The sequence below is a fragment of the Aptenodytes forsteri genome, unplaced genomic scaffold, assembly GCF_000699145.1.
Source record: "Aptenodytes forsteri isolate BGI_AS27 unplaced genomic scaffold, ASM69914v1 Scaffold252, whole genome shotgun sequence".
Lineage (NCBI taxonomy): Eukaryota > Metazoa > Chordata > Aves > Sphenisciformes > Spheniscidae > Aptenodytes > Aptenodytes forsteri.
In genome coordinates, this window is record NW_008794281.1 from 39627 (window position 1) to 56567 (window position 16941).

The 16941-nt window shown below is 40.2% G+C and overlaps 1 protein-coding gene across 1 annotated transcript in view; it reads right to left on the reverse strand.

The window, feature by feature from the left end:
* Positions 1-16941, reverse strand: part of LOC103905074 (neuron navigator 2-like) — a gene marked incomplete at its 3' end in the record, with an annotated part of 198257 nt that overhangs the window by 38892 nt on the left and 142424 nt on the right. The window contains exons 9-11 of the mRNA XM_019473925.1: positions 15905-16017; positions 12224-12332; positions 9909-10298 (exon numbers count right to left, since the gene is read on the reverse strand). Coding sequence (XP_019329470.1) covers positions 9909-10298; positions 12224-12332; positions 15905-16017 — 612 coding nt within the window. The remainder of the gene's footprint in view (positions 1-9908; positions 10299-12223; positions 12333-15904; positions 16018-16941) is intronic.

Consider the following 16941-nt stretch of genomic DNA (forward strand, 5'->3'; position numbering starts at 1 on the left):
TATTCATTTCACTCCTTAATGTATTAATATGGATTTTCCAATTTTGAAAATAGATAGCCAAGGGACAGGCATTCTTTACTTAAGTATTAGGAAGAGAAGGAGCAGCAAGTAAGTCAGCAGCGCACAATAGGCCGGGCAAGCCTACCCTGATCTGCTCAGCATCGCACGGCTCCGTAATCCCAAACCCACAAGCAGGAGAGCAGCAAGGTGCCCCAAAACTGGAGCCGACTCTGGCAGCCCAGGTGCTCCTGCCTTCCTCTTGGTGCTTTTGATTCAAGGTTAGTTTGGAAATAGCTGCCCAGGTGCCTCCTGGCAGAAGACCTGCCCAGCAACCCAAGTGCTTGAAACTTGAAGAAACAAAAAGCTTGTAGGAATTACAGCTTTTGGATTATTCCATGTGTCAACATCCGCTTTGACACTCAGAAGTGTTCTCTTTAGCCGCAGCAATAACACTGTTATCCTTAATGTTTTCCTTTAAATGTTTATTTTCATGAGGCTTCGTCTGCCTCGTCATTATAGTCAGTTAAACGAGATCAAGAGACTTAACAAGCTTTGAGTATCAAAGAAGGAGTCTCACTTTGCCAGTCGCTAAAAACCACCAAGAGCAGAAAATTCTCCACTGCTGTTTCTGAAATACGATAAACGTGATCAAAACAACCCTGTTATTGCAACCAAGAATTTGTTCTATATCTGACTTAAAAGAAATGTTAGCCTAACAGCAGGATGGCGACAACCCCAAAGTTCTCAGGTTAGTATGAATTTGGTCTGCATTTTCCGTCATGACATTGGAATTAGACCATATGATCTTTCCCCACGTTTCCCCCCCAAGTCCTTCCATCCATTATTCTTGTCTGACCACTCTCCGTTACAATGCCCACCACATCGGCACACTACTTGATCTCTCTAACCAAAGGGTTGAACATATACCCTGTCGACAAGCCTGTGGCTGGTTTAAATTCCATTCTTTGATCCATGTGAATTTCAACAAAGGCATTCAGGAACAGGATTAGGCCCTGAGCTTTCAGGTTGGGACTGCTAATACAATGCCCAAATCCCTAACATCAGTCCAAATATTACCTTTCAGGTTCATAGAAGCACAAACCTATTGCTCATTTCATTTAAAATTTAATTTTATATTTAAGGCAGTCTGTAATTTATAAATTAATAGACTTACTAATAATCAGTAAGTATTTGCAATTAACAAACTCATGAATGAACTATGCATTGTTTTGAAGATGCTCAAACCCAAACATGGAGTAAACCCAGAAAAAAACAACAAATGACTTGCAGTCTCAAAATGGAGCATCATGGAGTAAACCCAGAAAAAACAACAAATGACTTGCAGTCTCAAAAATCCTCATCGCTGCTGGGAAGAAGGAGATACCTGTTCCACTAACAGGTAAGATAGGAAAAATGACATTATGCAAAACTTAATAAGCATATTTTAGTTGCATAGTTTACTTGGATAAACCTCTCACCTGTAAATCACTAATAACATGAACGGTAGCTGCTTATTCACGCTGTCCAAACCAGTCTAGAAGCAAACCAACTTCACCCCCGTTAACTACTTAATCCTCAGACCTTTTTCTGGGGAAAAAAGAAGAAATCTACAGAAAGAAGTGGCTTCTGTGAAATCAGTACTTTTCTATTTGGAGATGTATTAAGACTGCCTGGCACATAAGTCCTTCAGCAGCCATCAGATAACAATTTTTGGGCACTGCTGCCCAGGGCTAAATTTATTTCTACATGTCTTCTCAGCTGGGTCACCCTTTCAAGAAGTCTGCAGGCTTGTTACTGTAAAACTTGCATTTGCTAAGGGAAGGAATTCCAAGGACAGTATAGCCTGTAAGGGAGGCTGCTTGCCTCCTTGGGTGGCTACTGCCACTATGGGTCAAATCTCATACATGCCCCCACATCCTTTCCCTCCAGGACAACGGCGTCTTATCGAGCTTCTGAAGAAACCGGTTTCCTGTGGAATTAGCAGTCTTACATAGATGTAGTTTAAGAGAAACTGTCAGTATGTAAGAGAAGAATATTAGACTGAAAGAAAGCATCTCTCACATCACCGCATCCATTCCTGTTTCAAAGGAGACTCTTCTAGTACACAATCCTCTTTCCAACACTCAATCAACCTGTCTGCCAAATGCACCTTAAGCCTAAATTCACCTTCCTCTCAAGGAAGAGGCTTGCTCCACCGTCATTTTTAAAACTCTTTTACAAATCTAGTCAGCCCATCCAAGATGATGACATGGATTAGGCACTGAAAAGCGTCCATTTAAGGTAACTGGACTTTCAAAAGCTAGAGTTAGTAGAATAAGATTATATTGATATTTTTATATTACCTTTCTTTAGGCTGTTTCTGAGAAGAAAGGACAGTTTAAAGCGCTAATCAATTTAAGGTAACTGGACTTTCAAAAGCTATAGTAGAATAAGATTATATTGATATTTTTATATTACCTTTCTTTAGGCTGTTTCTGAGAAGAAAGGACAGTTTAAAGCTTTACTTATTCCTCTTCATCTATGTTGGAGTTGAATGGTCCTTCAGAAATGAATGGAGCACTGTATCTTGAAGGAGAACTCTGGCTATGGCAATGAGACTTCAAATGCCAATATTAACTATTAACAGCCCCCAAAGCAGGCGTCAAAGGAGCCAGGTGATTAACGTATGTACAAGAAGATAGCAAGACCCAAGAAAACTCATGGGAAGAGACTAGGACAGATCCTCCCCAGACTTCACAGAGGAATTTGGGCAGTGACTCTTCAATGACTTTGCTAGGAGACGCGAGGGCTTCATAAAAGCATTAGGGCTTCATTAGGATTAGAAGAATTTTTCCCCTTGTAACCAAATGACCAGTAAAAGCTTAATTATTTTTAAGATGCAATCTTACTTAACTATATTTATTGCCATTTCCCAAATTTTTCCCAAACTGTATCTTTAATTCTGAGTAGGTTTAGTTCAATCCAGTGAGACCAAGTTTATCCCAAATTGTGTGACTTAGAGGCCTTGGCTCAGAGCTGCGAGCGTTGCCTGTATGCAGGAGTCAGGCCATAGCAGATGTTAAGTCTGGGGTCTACGGCAAAGCCTCTTTAGCCCAAATCTATGTCCAGCATACCCAGATTAAAGGTGAGCAGCACAAAAGGGTAACTAAAAAAAAATTGCTGCCTTCTCTGTCTGAGGGGATTAAAATCCACATACTCATCTCACAGAAGAATTCATCTGACAACCGGACTAACCTAACACTAATGCCAGACGAAATGCTCTCCAGAGGATGGAAAAAGGCATCAGCCATCCACCTTACTGGAGCTGGGCCAGCGGGCAGTGAGACCCAAATGGGTCACTATGCTGGAAGGTCCACCCATACGAAGGAGAGTAAATCACAGCACAGCCATTACGGCATTTGGAAGGAGGAAGGACTAAGCCCTGGGGTTCCAATTCCCAGATGGTTTCTGAAATTTACCCAGTCATTCGCTAACATAAAATGAACGACCCATCCTGGGAGAGGTGACCAGAGACGGTAACCTGACAAAATGAGGTAGACAAGACTGGAAAACACCCAAGAGGTCAATCCTTTCAGGTGTGCCAAATGCCACTCTGGACCCCAGTGAAACATGGGTGGAAACTCATTACTTAAGAGAGGACAACGATCACACCTACCAAGCACAGGCTGTCAGCCTGGAGCAAGCTGAAGACCCACCAGAATCAGGCAGCTGTTCAACAGGGTTTTGCATATGCCAATTTTGATTTAAACACCTAAATCCTTTCTCAGAATCTATTTCAATGAATATCATAGAAATAAGCTATAGAATAAGCGATCCATTTTGCGTTGTCCTCCTTAATTTTGTTAGGGAGAGGGACGACGTGTGACCAAAGAGAAGTAACGAGGGAGTGCTGCTTCTCCACACGTTCTCAGCAGGGTCAGCAGCGGAGGAAGAGTTACTCCACAGCGACTTTCAACTCCCTCATGCCCACTCCCTTCCTGCAGATGATCCACATCGACAAAGTGTGTATGACTGCATCTCCCTCTACTGGCTAGCCCCAGAGTGGGACTGTATTTTGTCCTCTAGAAGCTGTTCTTTTGCTCAAATTAAAAAACCTGTTGGCACTGAAGCAGCAGTTCAAACACGGCTGAGGTGTTTATCACAGAAACAAGCCCAGAGTGGGATAATGGCTATTAAACGGTATTTTGGTAGTCACTGACAATAGGACAGTATGTACAAGTAAGCAAAAAACACAACACACCACAACTTGTGAGTTCGTTTTACTGACAAACACTGCATGTGACCTAACGTGGCCCTTTTTAGCAGTATACTGAATAAGAAGCTTGATTCCAGCTGATCTCTAAGGTTATGACTCATAGGCCTACGATGTCTTCCTATGCTGAATCCTACACTGCAAGAAAAGTTCTATGAGGGCACGTGATCCGAGATATCATTTGTGATAAACAATCAAACACTGTTTTATTGATGAAGCTGACACCAGAACTATTCGTGAACTGAGCGCAATATTTAAGAACATTTAAAATAATATACAACATTAGTAATATTGAAAATGCTTATGTAATATTCTAGTCATGTCTCCTGTAAAGATCTTTAAGTACAGTTCTTGGAATAAGAATATTATTGTGATTTAAACTGTGCCATAATTTTTTCTTTTCATTCCCACAGCACCAGGACATCTATGACTTCAAATCCAAAAGCTAGTTCTGAACCAGTTTGAACACAGTTTACTAAGAAGTCAGAAGTCAAGGTTTCCTAATACCTTTTCATAAAAGTCAAAATTTTGAGTTTGCTTGCCTGACCCCTTCATTATTTGTGTTAATTATCTATTTACCATATATAGCTACTATTCTGTAATGTTGAAAAGATCAAAATGTAAGAAGCCAGTCCTAGCAAGACAGAAGGCAGTTCAAATAAACACTCTGCTCAAACAGAGAAGAAAAATAAAATAAACCTCCTAGCGATTCTCAGTCATGTTGAAGTGTTACAGCCATATAAGGAATGCAGTTTTACCCATCCACTGTATTTAGATGAAATCTTATCACTAAAATCATACCATTTAAAGACTAATGTCCAGTAAAATGACTAACCCACTGTAACTCCAAGTGTACAGAAAAAACACAGTGGTAATCACCATGGCAAAAAATAGGTCAGAAAAGACTATAGCTAGCACTGGGTGAACAGGTTCTCATTCAGACCATGATTAGCTCAGCCACTCTTGATTTCTAGCTAGCCACGCGTTACCTGGAGCAGCAACCATTCCTGTTACAGACAGCTTAGAAGGAAATGGTTTCTCTTAACTGCTGTTACCAAGAACAAGTTCTCATTAGCAGCAAACTGCATAGTCCTCCTTTTCTTTCTCTAAAACCTTAGCCCAAGTGAAGGTCTGTTACGCCTGATCACATCTGAAAAAGATGTGTCACTGTCTGCCTGATAAATAGAACAAAATCAAGCAACCGAGCCGCAAGAATCCTACAAATACCAATTACGCTTCAACGTTCAATGAAATCAGTCCCTAATTTCAGCTCTTCATATCAAAGTCTTCTTTGCCTCCTAATAGATATAACTCCTAAATTTCAGCCTACAACAGGACTCTATTTCAATGATGGCTTTGGTCCATGTTACTCAAGGGTAGACAGGACTCTGCACCACAAAGATGATTTCTACCTAGGGCACAATGCTTTTGTGTGGGTTTGATTGACCTGAGCAGAAGCAGGGATTAAAGCCTGATTCCCCAGCCCAGAGTGGCCTGCTCTCCCTTTTAGCATCCTTTCATCCATGTTCCCAATTCACCTGCTCGTAGTGCTTATACAAAGATCCCCGGGGGGCATAAAGGCTTGAATAAACAAGAAGGAATCGTAATCCCATGAGCATCGCGCACACAAACACATTAAGAGGTTGTGGAAATAGAGATCTGGAATGGGAAGGTATTGGTCCCAACGCATCAAATAAATGGGGAGTTTAATAAAACGATAAAAAGTCTTACCTCCCTACACAATCACCCCCAACAGCCGCTGCACACACGGGAGGTTGCTGCAAGGAGAATTTTAGCATAGGGCCTCTGAGCATCGTAGGCAGGCTGAGCCCTTCTGTCCTCACCTAATAGCTGAGGGAGCAGTTCAGTGCTAGGCTGGCTAAGTGAGGTATGACAGAGTCACTAGGTAACGTTTCGTAACGACATGCACTCAAAAGAGTGAGCTGGGCATGCCCCAAAGCCCAGCCTGGCATGCAGCAGACCCATGGTCCATGCACGGGGCCGCTCACATCTGCCCTGCCTCGAAGTACAGGCTCTAAGGCGGCTGAGCTGTCAAATCATCACATCTACATTTTGTTGGAACATAGCTGGAACAGCCATGCTTCTGCAAAAAAATTGTTCTGACAAGCTGCATTTGCGGACCCAAAGCAACTTCCTGAGAAAATTTGTGACCAGCACTGATCAGTATGTCCACGCTGTTAATTCTGCAGAGAAAGCTGCACACTAGGGTAATGAAAACAGGGGCAGAGGATTAATTAAATTAAAAGAAAAGACTTAAAAGGCCTTTCTGACCAACAGCTCTGGTGCTCCATTCCAAGGACAGATAAAAAGGAAATTAACTCTACATCTCATTAGAGAGAACTGGGGGCAGGAGGGGAAGGACAAAAAGAGGTAGGAATGTGTATGTCAGTAGCTAGAGGGAGACTGAAGCGGACAAAACCTTCTGAACAAACCCAAAAAAGCCATAAGAGTTAACGTCCCCACCTGGGACAACCTTTGGGGTGGACAGGTGAGACAATTCTGGGCTTTGAGGTGCCACTTTCTGACGAGGCTCTGAAGCCTCGAGCTCAGCCAGCCGCCGAAGGAGGTGGGTTGGGTGCTTACTCCCCACCTCACACAAATCCTAGTCCTGCTGCCTTGTCGTTCAGTCGATGTTTTAGCTCCCAGAATAAGTCAACTTCTTACCTTTGATCCATCCTCTGGAGACTTTCCTAGTTTAAGACATATTTTCTGCCCGTTTGGAAAAGATACTCTTTCTAACCCTATGAAAGCAATCCTGGTGTCTGCCAGAGCTCTGCTTGAGCAGACTTATTAAAGGAGGCCAAACGAAACTTCCCATGACCCAGTACATTTCAGAGAAAGCATCAGGATCACAGGGCTAAAATAGTTTATCTTGGCTATTGGATTTATTTTGGCTGTAACAAATATTTTGGCTTCCTTCCCTATCAGTTTGCCAATGAAAACACAGATCCAAGGTTTTCAGTCTGCAGGATTGTAGCAATTCTGAAAAATGACAAAGTGAAACACATACCAGCTAATAAAGAGCTATTCATGCTATAAATGCCCTCTTGTGCTGCTTTCCACATACTGTAACTCAGCTTCTGGAAATATTGGGCCTGTTCGCCCTAACATTGATCTCGGAGATTTGTTCTGCAGCAAGTCACACGGATGCTTTCTTTACAAGCAACCTCTCCGATTTCTAAGTGGTGTATTATTCCTCTCCCACAAAGGCACAAAGCTATCCTATTTTTTTATTATTGGGAATAAACCGACGTTGGGGAAGATAACTTAAGGAACAGGCTACCGAAACATCTGTCCATACCGGAGATGGTAATCCGACATTATTAGGTATCAGCGAGATTCACCAAAGGTAAGAAAGACCCTCATTTTTTTACCTCTCTCCATTTATATTGGCATTATATCCAATGCTGTTATTGCAATTCAATATTGCAGTACTCCCTTCTCGGGGAATCCGCACACACAATTACTCTCCACAGGCTACGTAACCCCAACATGGTGGGGCTGCTTCCAGGAACGCTCCCTCCGAATGCCTACCGGTGCAGCAACGAGAGGACCTCCAAACCGCCCAACCTCCAAATCCTGCCCACAAGCTGGAAATGATGCTGGATCTCTCTGACGACGGATTGACGTAAAATACAGATTCTGCCCTTGGAACTTAGTCAATGACTACAACAGTGCTATATAAGTCGATAAACCAACTCACATTATTTAGCCAAATAGGCTTCTGTAGCTAAAGGCAAAAGATGTGGAAAAGAAAAAGACACTTGTACATATAACTTTTCCTGTCCCAAGAACTTTAAATTAAGATCTCATTTATCAATCTGTGGCTGGTTATATGAGTAAAAACTGAAGGTTATCGCCATCCTTTTAAAACTAGTGGGAAGTAAGAGTCAGGTACTCAGTTAAAGATGTTCTAACACTCAAGGCTAGGAGTGAGTTGTGGAATATACGACTCTTCTGCTAAATGTTATATTCACCATTCTTGGTATTATTCTTGGTATATAACTCACTGCTTTGGTGACAGAGGCACCAACTGGCAAAAACATTTTATTACATGATTAGTCCCTTAGACCCAGAATCTAAAGACCACTCTTGTATTTTCAGACTATGGAGGCTTCCATTTTTTACCCTACAGGATGACCAGATAGACACAGAAAAGGAAATGATACGCAGAGATGAGTGAAGGCACAGATTTCTCTGAAAATATCATTCATAAACTCAACAGCTTGCTTATTCTTTCCTTCCCTGAACCTGGAATCTGAACTTTATAGACTAAGTAAAGATCTGCAAAGACTGGGGCTCCTCTAGGATATGAGCAGCAGAAGCCTGAACTGACACAATTCTGCCAGGGACACTTCTCAGCTCATACTCTAGGTGTTTTATAGAAACCATGGCGCTACTCAGAATTTATTTTCCTCCCTTCTAGACCAAAATTACAGCCGCGAGTTTGAATAAAAGTCATAGTCCAGAGGAAAAGCAATAACTGTTACCACAATAAACACTGCAAAACTCAGGTACAAGCTGATTTATTTGAGGAAAACTCAAGGTGCTTAGTGATACGATGCATTATTAATGCAGCAACAGCTACTGGTGCTTTATCTGAAACAGAATTTTATACTGTTTTTTGCATCAGCTTCTTTACTATATACTTCCCTAACAAAGAATTAAAAATAAAGTGTCTGACTTTTCAAGAAGGACAGTGTGAAAACATCTAAATATTCAAAATGGACAGAACTAATGGAGGTTTCCAGATTGTGTAAATTAACTGGTTAAGTTAGTGACAAAGCAGCAGCTGGATTCCAGCTTTCTATTTCAGTAAGAGACACTAAATCTTCCAAATAAGCCAATGCTACAAGAAATGTCACTCACTTACAAAAAATTTACAGAAAAGCAAAGGATGTAAGATGGCCAGACAGGGAAAAGGCTGCCCCAAAAATAAATACGCCATTTACATCTCAAAGATCAGTTTTAACATCAATCTAATGCTGATGTACTTGAGCTAAGAAAAAATGACTGTACTTTCTAGAAGGAACTGAAAACGGACATATTGAATGGAATATTGACTTTGGAGCAAAGAACAAATGCCTTTTCCAGTCAAGGCAGAGGTAAAATGTTGATGTAAAACCTTGTTAATAATTGTCTATCAGTTTATATTTCTGCATACTAACTTGTTCTTCAGACTTCATTTTGTGTGTACAACTATTTTACCCTACACAGAGATGTAAACTCATTTCCTTCCAGTGAACTGTCCCCTAAAAGTTCAGACAGCAAAAAGGTTCAGTAGAAGTACAGAAAATGCCTCACTCTCTCCATCTTGTGGGAATAAATGAATGTTGCAGCATGTGTTTGACCATAATGAACCCTGACTCAGGAAAACATTTAATCATGTACAAGAGTATGTTCATATATGGGAGTATTTTCTTAACACGCACTTAAAACTTCAGTGCTTAAATCCCACTGATTAAATTAACTGTGATAATGAGCTGTCCCTCCAAATGCTTATTGAAACTAGTAGAATATCTTCGGTTGGGTTTTTTTTTCTTTCCCCAAATAATCATGGGAATACAGCATCATTAAACACAACGCAAGAATCACATAAAGCACAGTATTTAAGAAGAGAAGTGAAGGCACTTACCCACTCGTGATGTCATCAGCTCTGATATTCTTGCCCAGCACATCCCCATCACTCATATAGCCGGTGGCATCCATGGTGATACCTTCCAGATCGATTTCATCACTTCCCTTGTCCGAGATGTCGACGTGGCAAACACTGCTACCGCGAGACGCTAGCTGCCTCCGCAAAGGTGCCGAATACATGTAACGTCCCGACTCCGTGTTGATGAAGCGGCTGGCGTTCCCTCGTGGAGGATACCCATTCCCCATCGACGGAGCGTCGCCTGCCTGCAGGCGGGGGCTGGACTGCCCCAGTCTCCACGATAAGGGGGTCGGTCGTCCCGTCAAGCTGAGGATGCTGCGGCCACTTATCTCGGTAGTGACGTTGGTGTCAAACGTAGTTTCCAATGTGCTTAAAAAAAATAAAAGCATTCGATTAAACGCGGCCTGCTGTACAGAGCACCGTGAGATTTCAGGTGATTGCAAGACCCTACACCCTGAACACTCACCAAGTTACAGATTGTAAGTAACAGCATTAACAGAATTTACCTGCTGCAACGCCTTTAAAGAGTTAGACCCGTTCCTCCAACAGTGTTCTTTAATAACGATACTCTTGCACCCAGGCCACCAAGTGTTCAACATACATGTGAGAAGACTTAAGCAGGAACTTTTTAAGGGATTATCCACTGTATCAAAGCACAACTTTTTCATCTTCAACCATATATAACTCTATTATACCATAGTTTTGCCACTCAAGGCAAGGAAGTAGGATATTAAGCTGACTAAAGGAAAACCAACTGAAGTACTATTTTTCTGATACATTTTCTTTTTTTGGCTGCATTTATGAAAGTCCTAATACTCTGGAGACATGTCCAGCACCAAGATGGTAGCTATTTCTACACTGAGGAAAAGATTAAATGAAAAAATAAGAAGAAAGGCAAAACAAACTTATTTTTCAAAATCTATTTTATATATTCATGAATTGAATATATTTTTCAAAATATTGATAGTATTTATACAGAGCTCTGGTTACAAAAGCATTTTAGGTCACAGCCTGTAAATACAGCTTTTGACAAGCGTCAGCTATAATAAATCTTCCATTCTCCGTGTCTGAGCGTGCGAATACGTTGCATCCCTTCCGACAGTAATGCTAGTATGGTCTGAGAATGCTGCGACCACTTATCTCGGTAGTGACATTGGTGTCAAACGTAGTTTCCAATGTGCTTAAAAAAAATCAATGCGTTTGATTAAATGTAGACTGCTATATGGAACCTTAAAAATGGGACTGCTATACCATGAGATTTCAGGTGATGTATATAGATTGCAAGACTACACTCTGAACACTTGCAGCTTCATTGCAGCTAATCCATAGCTGCAACTTCTTTTACCCACATGAACTCCCATTTTCCTTTCCTGCTCAACTAACATAGTGTTATTTCTTTTTTTATTGTGGATATTTGTTAAAATAAGCAGCATTGTACTATTCGCAATACGATGTTACGTACATGCTGCAAAAACCCATGTATCCTGCGGTTATAGTAATTACATTAATTGAAATTTGAAAAGAAAAATAGCATTGGGAGTTCGTCTTTGCAAGCTCTGCCTCAGTTTTAGTTACAAATCCAAAACACGAAGTGTTCCCCCAATGAACTCGTTCAGGGCTGCAGTCCATAAGGCACTGAGCACTAAGTAGGACCCTGACCTCATTAGGGGCCAAACAGCTTATTCTCCCAAGCCTCCCATTCAATACTGAAAAGATCTGAGTCACAGAATGTTTAAATGTAGTAACAGTCTTTGTTTATTTAGAGCATATTTTAAATATTGCTGAAGATTTATAAACGCTGCTTTACAAAGAAAAAGCAGTCATACACATGGATGACTAATAATATTAGAAAAATTTGTTTGTCCAAAGATTGGTCAGGAATTCAAGTTATGCACTTTATCGAGTGGGTCAAGCACAGTTCACCTGCTTATTTAAACAAAATACTACACATACGGGGAGAGGGGTGTAATGCACTGAAGTTGTTCAAGAGTAAGATGAAGAAACCTTTTAAACTGTAACCTATATTCAAACATCACCTAACACATTTAACAAGCACTAATTATTCTCCACCTTTGATTCTATATACAACCCGCCACCACCAATTACTCATCGTACATCTCAATAAACACTGAACATAGTTCAGAATCTGTGCTTTAGAGACAGAAAGTACAAGATCAGGATCTTCAACTGTCAGCGTTAATCATTTTTCAAGGATGCAACCCAGCCAGATCTAAGAGGTGTAAAGTAAGAGCACAATGATTTCCATTTTCTTATAAACAAAGTCATGCCATTACCTGTGAGTGACCTGGGTTCCCCGTAAACTGGACATCGTTTCCTCTAAGTTCTGTCGAAGATCGGCAATGTTTTTCACAGTTCGCAGTCGCCGAGTTTCTGGATCCTCTCCTACAGGGAAAATAAACCCTTAGAAAGGATAAGGCAGGAAACAGCACAGAACTGAGCCGTTACCTCTGCCTGAATCTGTCTCAAACACATTTTTTCTGACTTTCTGTTATTTAACACTCTAAACTGATTATGATGCACATACCATTCCCCTACGGCAGGCACCTGCCGCAGCCGGACTGAGAATAAGCTCTGTGCTGTTAATTTTATTTCACAGGCTGCCTTTGCACCACATGTTTCTGTATTGTCGTTTCCCCGTATGACCCAATTTAAATTCTGGTTAACCTTCAACCTCATTAGAAGATATACCCCATCAATACGACCCTTTCCATCTCATATAATGACACAATTAACATCAATCCGATACAGCCAATTTCTCCAGCGCTGTATTTTCACTAGACCTTCTTTTTCCCGTTTTAAATAGATCTCATTCTACAACAGCAGCTTTCCAATAAAGTAAATCGTGTTGACTGGGTGCTCCGTGCTGAGTGATGTTTTAGGTAATACAGCAAAAGTTTTTGCTTGTCCACAGCACAACACGGTTATCATTACTTCAATGTGCTACATGACACGAAGTTGGGGGGTGACTTTTACTTTCCCTGGCATTTAGAAATCCTGTTCTTTCAATACTCTGTTCTAAAACATGTTTATGTCCTGTTCTTTAACTCTCAAAGCAGAGTTTATATACATTAAAAAAGTCCTCCTAGTGCCTCAGCATAATTTATTTTTATAAAATTAATAATTTAATTAGTGCCTCAGCATAATTTATTTACTTGCTCTCGGCTGTCAATTAAGAAATGCTTTCGTTGCTAACTCAGATGAGCTTTATATAGTTAAACCTTCTAAGAGGTTGAAGAGAAGTGAATTTCTAGTAGTGCCAACATATTCTTTGTAAGCTGAATGCTGAAACAGAAAACATCCAAAAAGACGTCACAAAACTTCTGTTGGGCACCGAAGGAAATGATTTCATTCTAGTGGGTTTACAACTCACGACTAAAGAAAATACTACAGCATATTTAAAACTTTCCAAATTTTGTATCCGCCTTCTCTACACAAGTGATGCATTCTTAAGCTGCCAGGATACTGGTCGTCCATGCGATTGCTAGTTTAGATGGTTATCTATATATTACATAAATCAGAAGCGTTAAGGAACAGATAAATGAGCCATAAATTTTCTGTTGTTGGAACTTTCCACATTCTTTGCTTTAAACTTCATGTTTCTGAGAGATGCCAGACTGGTGGCACAAAAAACCCAAGTCACGCACTCTTGCCTGCAAAGCAGCAGTTAGCGCAAACTACTCACCAAAGTGCTGGAGCCCCGACTACGGGGACCTATCTAGGGAGGGAAAGATAGATTTTAAAGTTTAAACAATCATTAGCCTTTCTGAGACAAACAACGATGGCTCAGGTAGCGTCCACGTTAGCAATTTTTTATTAATGGGTCTCTACTCCCTGGGAAATAATCTCCCTGAGACACTTAGGCCTAATTCACCTAATTCTCCCTAATTCACTTAGGCCAAATGGTCAAACAATTCTGATCTGGCTGGACTGGAAAGAGCCGCCTAACAAGACCGATTCCTTGAGCCAACGGGTCTCTGGGACAGAAAACATTTTCTACGCTCGTGGATCTACGAATTTTTGCAGTAAAGAACATAAAATATTTATAGGCCTTTAGCCTAACAAAGGTCACAGTGCTCTTTCACAGGTCATTTCTCTCATAGATATGAAGGCAAACGTTAGGTAACTTCTTAAGAGAAGATACATGAGACAAATTAAACCAATTTCCATTGAGATCACTCTTACGCCTAAATTGATACCGATTTTTTACTCAAATGACATTCAATTCCTTAAAATATAAGTATACTTAAAAGACAGACATTGGCTAGTGCCACTAGGACATAATTATTAAATCACTTAGCTCTTAATGAACAGGCAGTACCATTAAACTATTCAACTTCCAGTTTTCCCTACCTATGCTCTCTTTTGTTTTATATGTGCTTTTAAATTAAAAGCATCAATAGCTGCTACGTAGGGAGAGAAGAAATCTGTCCCTTATTTCTTCTGATTTATTTGGGTTGAGGGACCGTTTTGTTTTGTTTGCTCCTTCTCCCCTAAGATCCCTTTATGGACTGCTGCCGTCTGCGGGGTTTGGCTGCACACAGCTGGGTTTCGCATCTCCGTTGTTGGAGGTTGTCAGCTCTCTGCCATTTCTGGATCCCAAAACTTACATATTCTACTTGAATAATAGTTTGTATTTACGTAACACCTGTCATTAAAGACTAAAGACCTTTTGTGATCTATAAGTACTTCTCAGTTTAGAGGCTGAAATACATCTAGGCTAGGCAGTATGATGATTAAGAGGGAATACTGAAAAAGTTTAAGCAGCTGGACATTCTGCGTTTCTTACTTTGAACTAGCTCTCATATTCAAGTAAGAACCCAAAAACGTTCTCAAGGACTTTATCCTTTGTGCCATTTATGTGCCTTTTAAATATTCAATCCACCTATATATAAATCACACACAAAGATATGCTCATTTATGCATTCCTGCAGCCCTTTTCCTCGCCAATGACTCTGCCTCTTGGCTTTGCCATCAGCATACGTGCACACAGGTACAAACACAGCATTGACAGAATATGTAATGCCGTATGAAATTAATCCAATTGTGAAACTTTTAGCCACATGTTTTTTCCAAGCAGGACAATCAGTTTCAAAATTCACATTAAACTGGAGGACACCAAGACTATGTAGATGAAAAAACCTGAGATATTCTACTGATGAGATATACTGCAATAGTATGCAATAAGCAAAGTCACAGACACTGCTGAAATTGGAATAGGAGGAGACTTGGCTGTGACTTTAAAAGCACATTTTAGATCTGTAGTAGAATATGGTTGCTAAAAATTGCTTTGTTATATTGATAAGCTTAAAAATTATTGCTAATTATCATATACTTCTTACAGTAGCAGGAATTCTAGATAAACATATGAAGTACTTTCGAATTTAGACTGCTAGTATTCTAATTACAATCACTTTCAGCTTCTGTATGCTGGACACAGTAAACTGAAGTCGGATTTTGGTCTTATTGCTGCAAAGACCACTTCTCAAATTGATCATATTCATGTGAGTGAATACTGAGATTCCTCAGAACCTTTAAAAAAACTAAAAAAAATCAAGGAAATTAACTTAATCTCTTCTATAAGCTCTGAAGCAAAGTTTTAAAAGTAAAAACTTTAAATATCAAGTGTTTGGGAATACTTAGGATCCTCATAATAGCTTAATCCTAAAAGGTGCTGCACATCTAGAAAAACATTAAATACTCAAAATTCCTAATGATTTCAAGAAATTTGGGGGGCCCACGATTGTGTAGAACTTGAGCATCTAGTATTTGGGTTATTGTCACCCGGTTTCCATTGCTGAAGAGCTGAAAGAAATATCGTAACTTATAAGAAGTAAATCATTAGGAATAAAACCAAATTAAATCCCCCCTAAAGAGGGAGGTCCTGACTTCAAACTTGCTTTAGCCCATTCTTATTTAACCAGACCACAGTCAGTAAGTCGTATTGCAAGACGTACCTGAGAGGTCTTCGAGAGCAGGCTGTCCAGTTTTGACGTAAAGAGCAGAATCCATGCTGACCCCTCCTGTGCTGGCCTCGGCTGTTACGTTCCCTTCATTGTCTGTCTGCGATCTGAAAGGCAAAACAAAATAGAGACGTGCAGTCACCCTCCATCAAAAGTATCTCAAGTATAACAACTAGACAACTGCACCCGCCATCAGCCGCTCTGTCCCTCTCTCCAGAATAGACCAGCAGACTGATTTTACATAATTCATTAGTCCCATGTTGAACTGTCCTAGAAATGGAAACAAGCACTCAGCTGCAAAAAATAAAAAATTCATAGTCAAAGATAGGCTTCACAGCTCTTCAGTCAGGGCCTTAAGACACTTGGATTTCCAGCTAAATTTTAATTATCAATAACATCAGTTGTCATGGCTAATCTGATCCTCTCTACTGAAGTCTGTATTGCATAAATATAAAGCAGGTAGGGTGAGATGGCATGTTACACTCCTGCTAATTTCCCTTCAATAACTAGCAATGTCACTCATCTAAAATAAATGACTGGGTAAAAGCAACTTCAGACTCCAATTCATTGTCTGACATTGTGGCTGTCAGGTAATGAAAGGTGATGTCGTAAGAATCTATTGTCAGATTTGAGTAATATATCTTGACTCATTTCATTTTACTAGTTGCACTGTGTTTTGCTTGTAGAGCCACATCAACAAGCGGCTGGCAGTTCTCCTGTCCAAAGGGTAAGTGCTGTACAAAAGTGAAAGCACAGCAGGGAATTTCTATTGCAATATTCTTAATTTCAGTTGACCCTATATGAAACGTAGAACAATTTCTCATGTCTTTAACTTAAAAAAAAAAAAAACCCAAACAAAAAGTAGCAGCTGAAAAGTGTAGATTAAAGTAACCTTAACTGATAGCAGAAAAAACTTGAGACTACTACTGCAATGCATTAGCAAGTGCATTTTGCAGATTCAAAAAAGGGTCTGGATAGTAAATTTATAATAGTGCTATATGTTTGCCTTGAAAATCAATACAATTTGACTC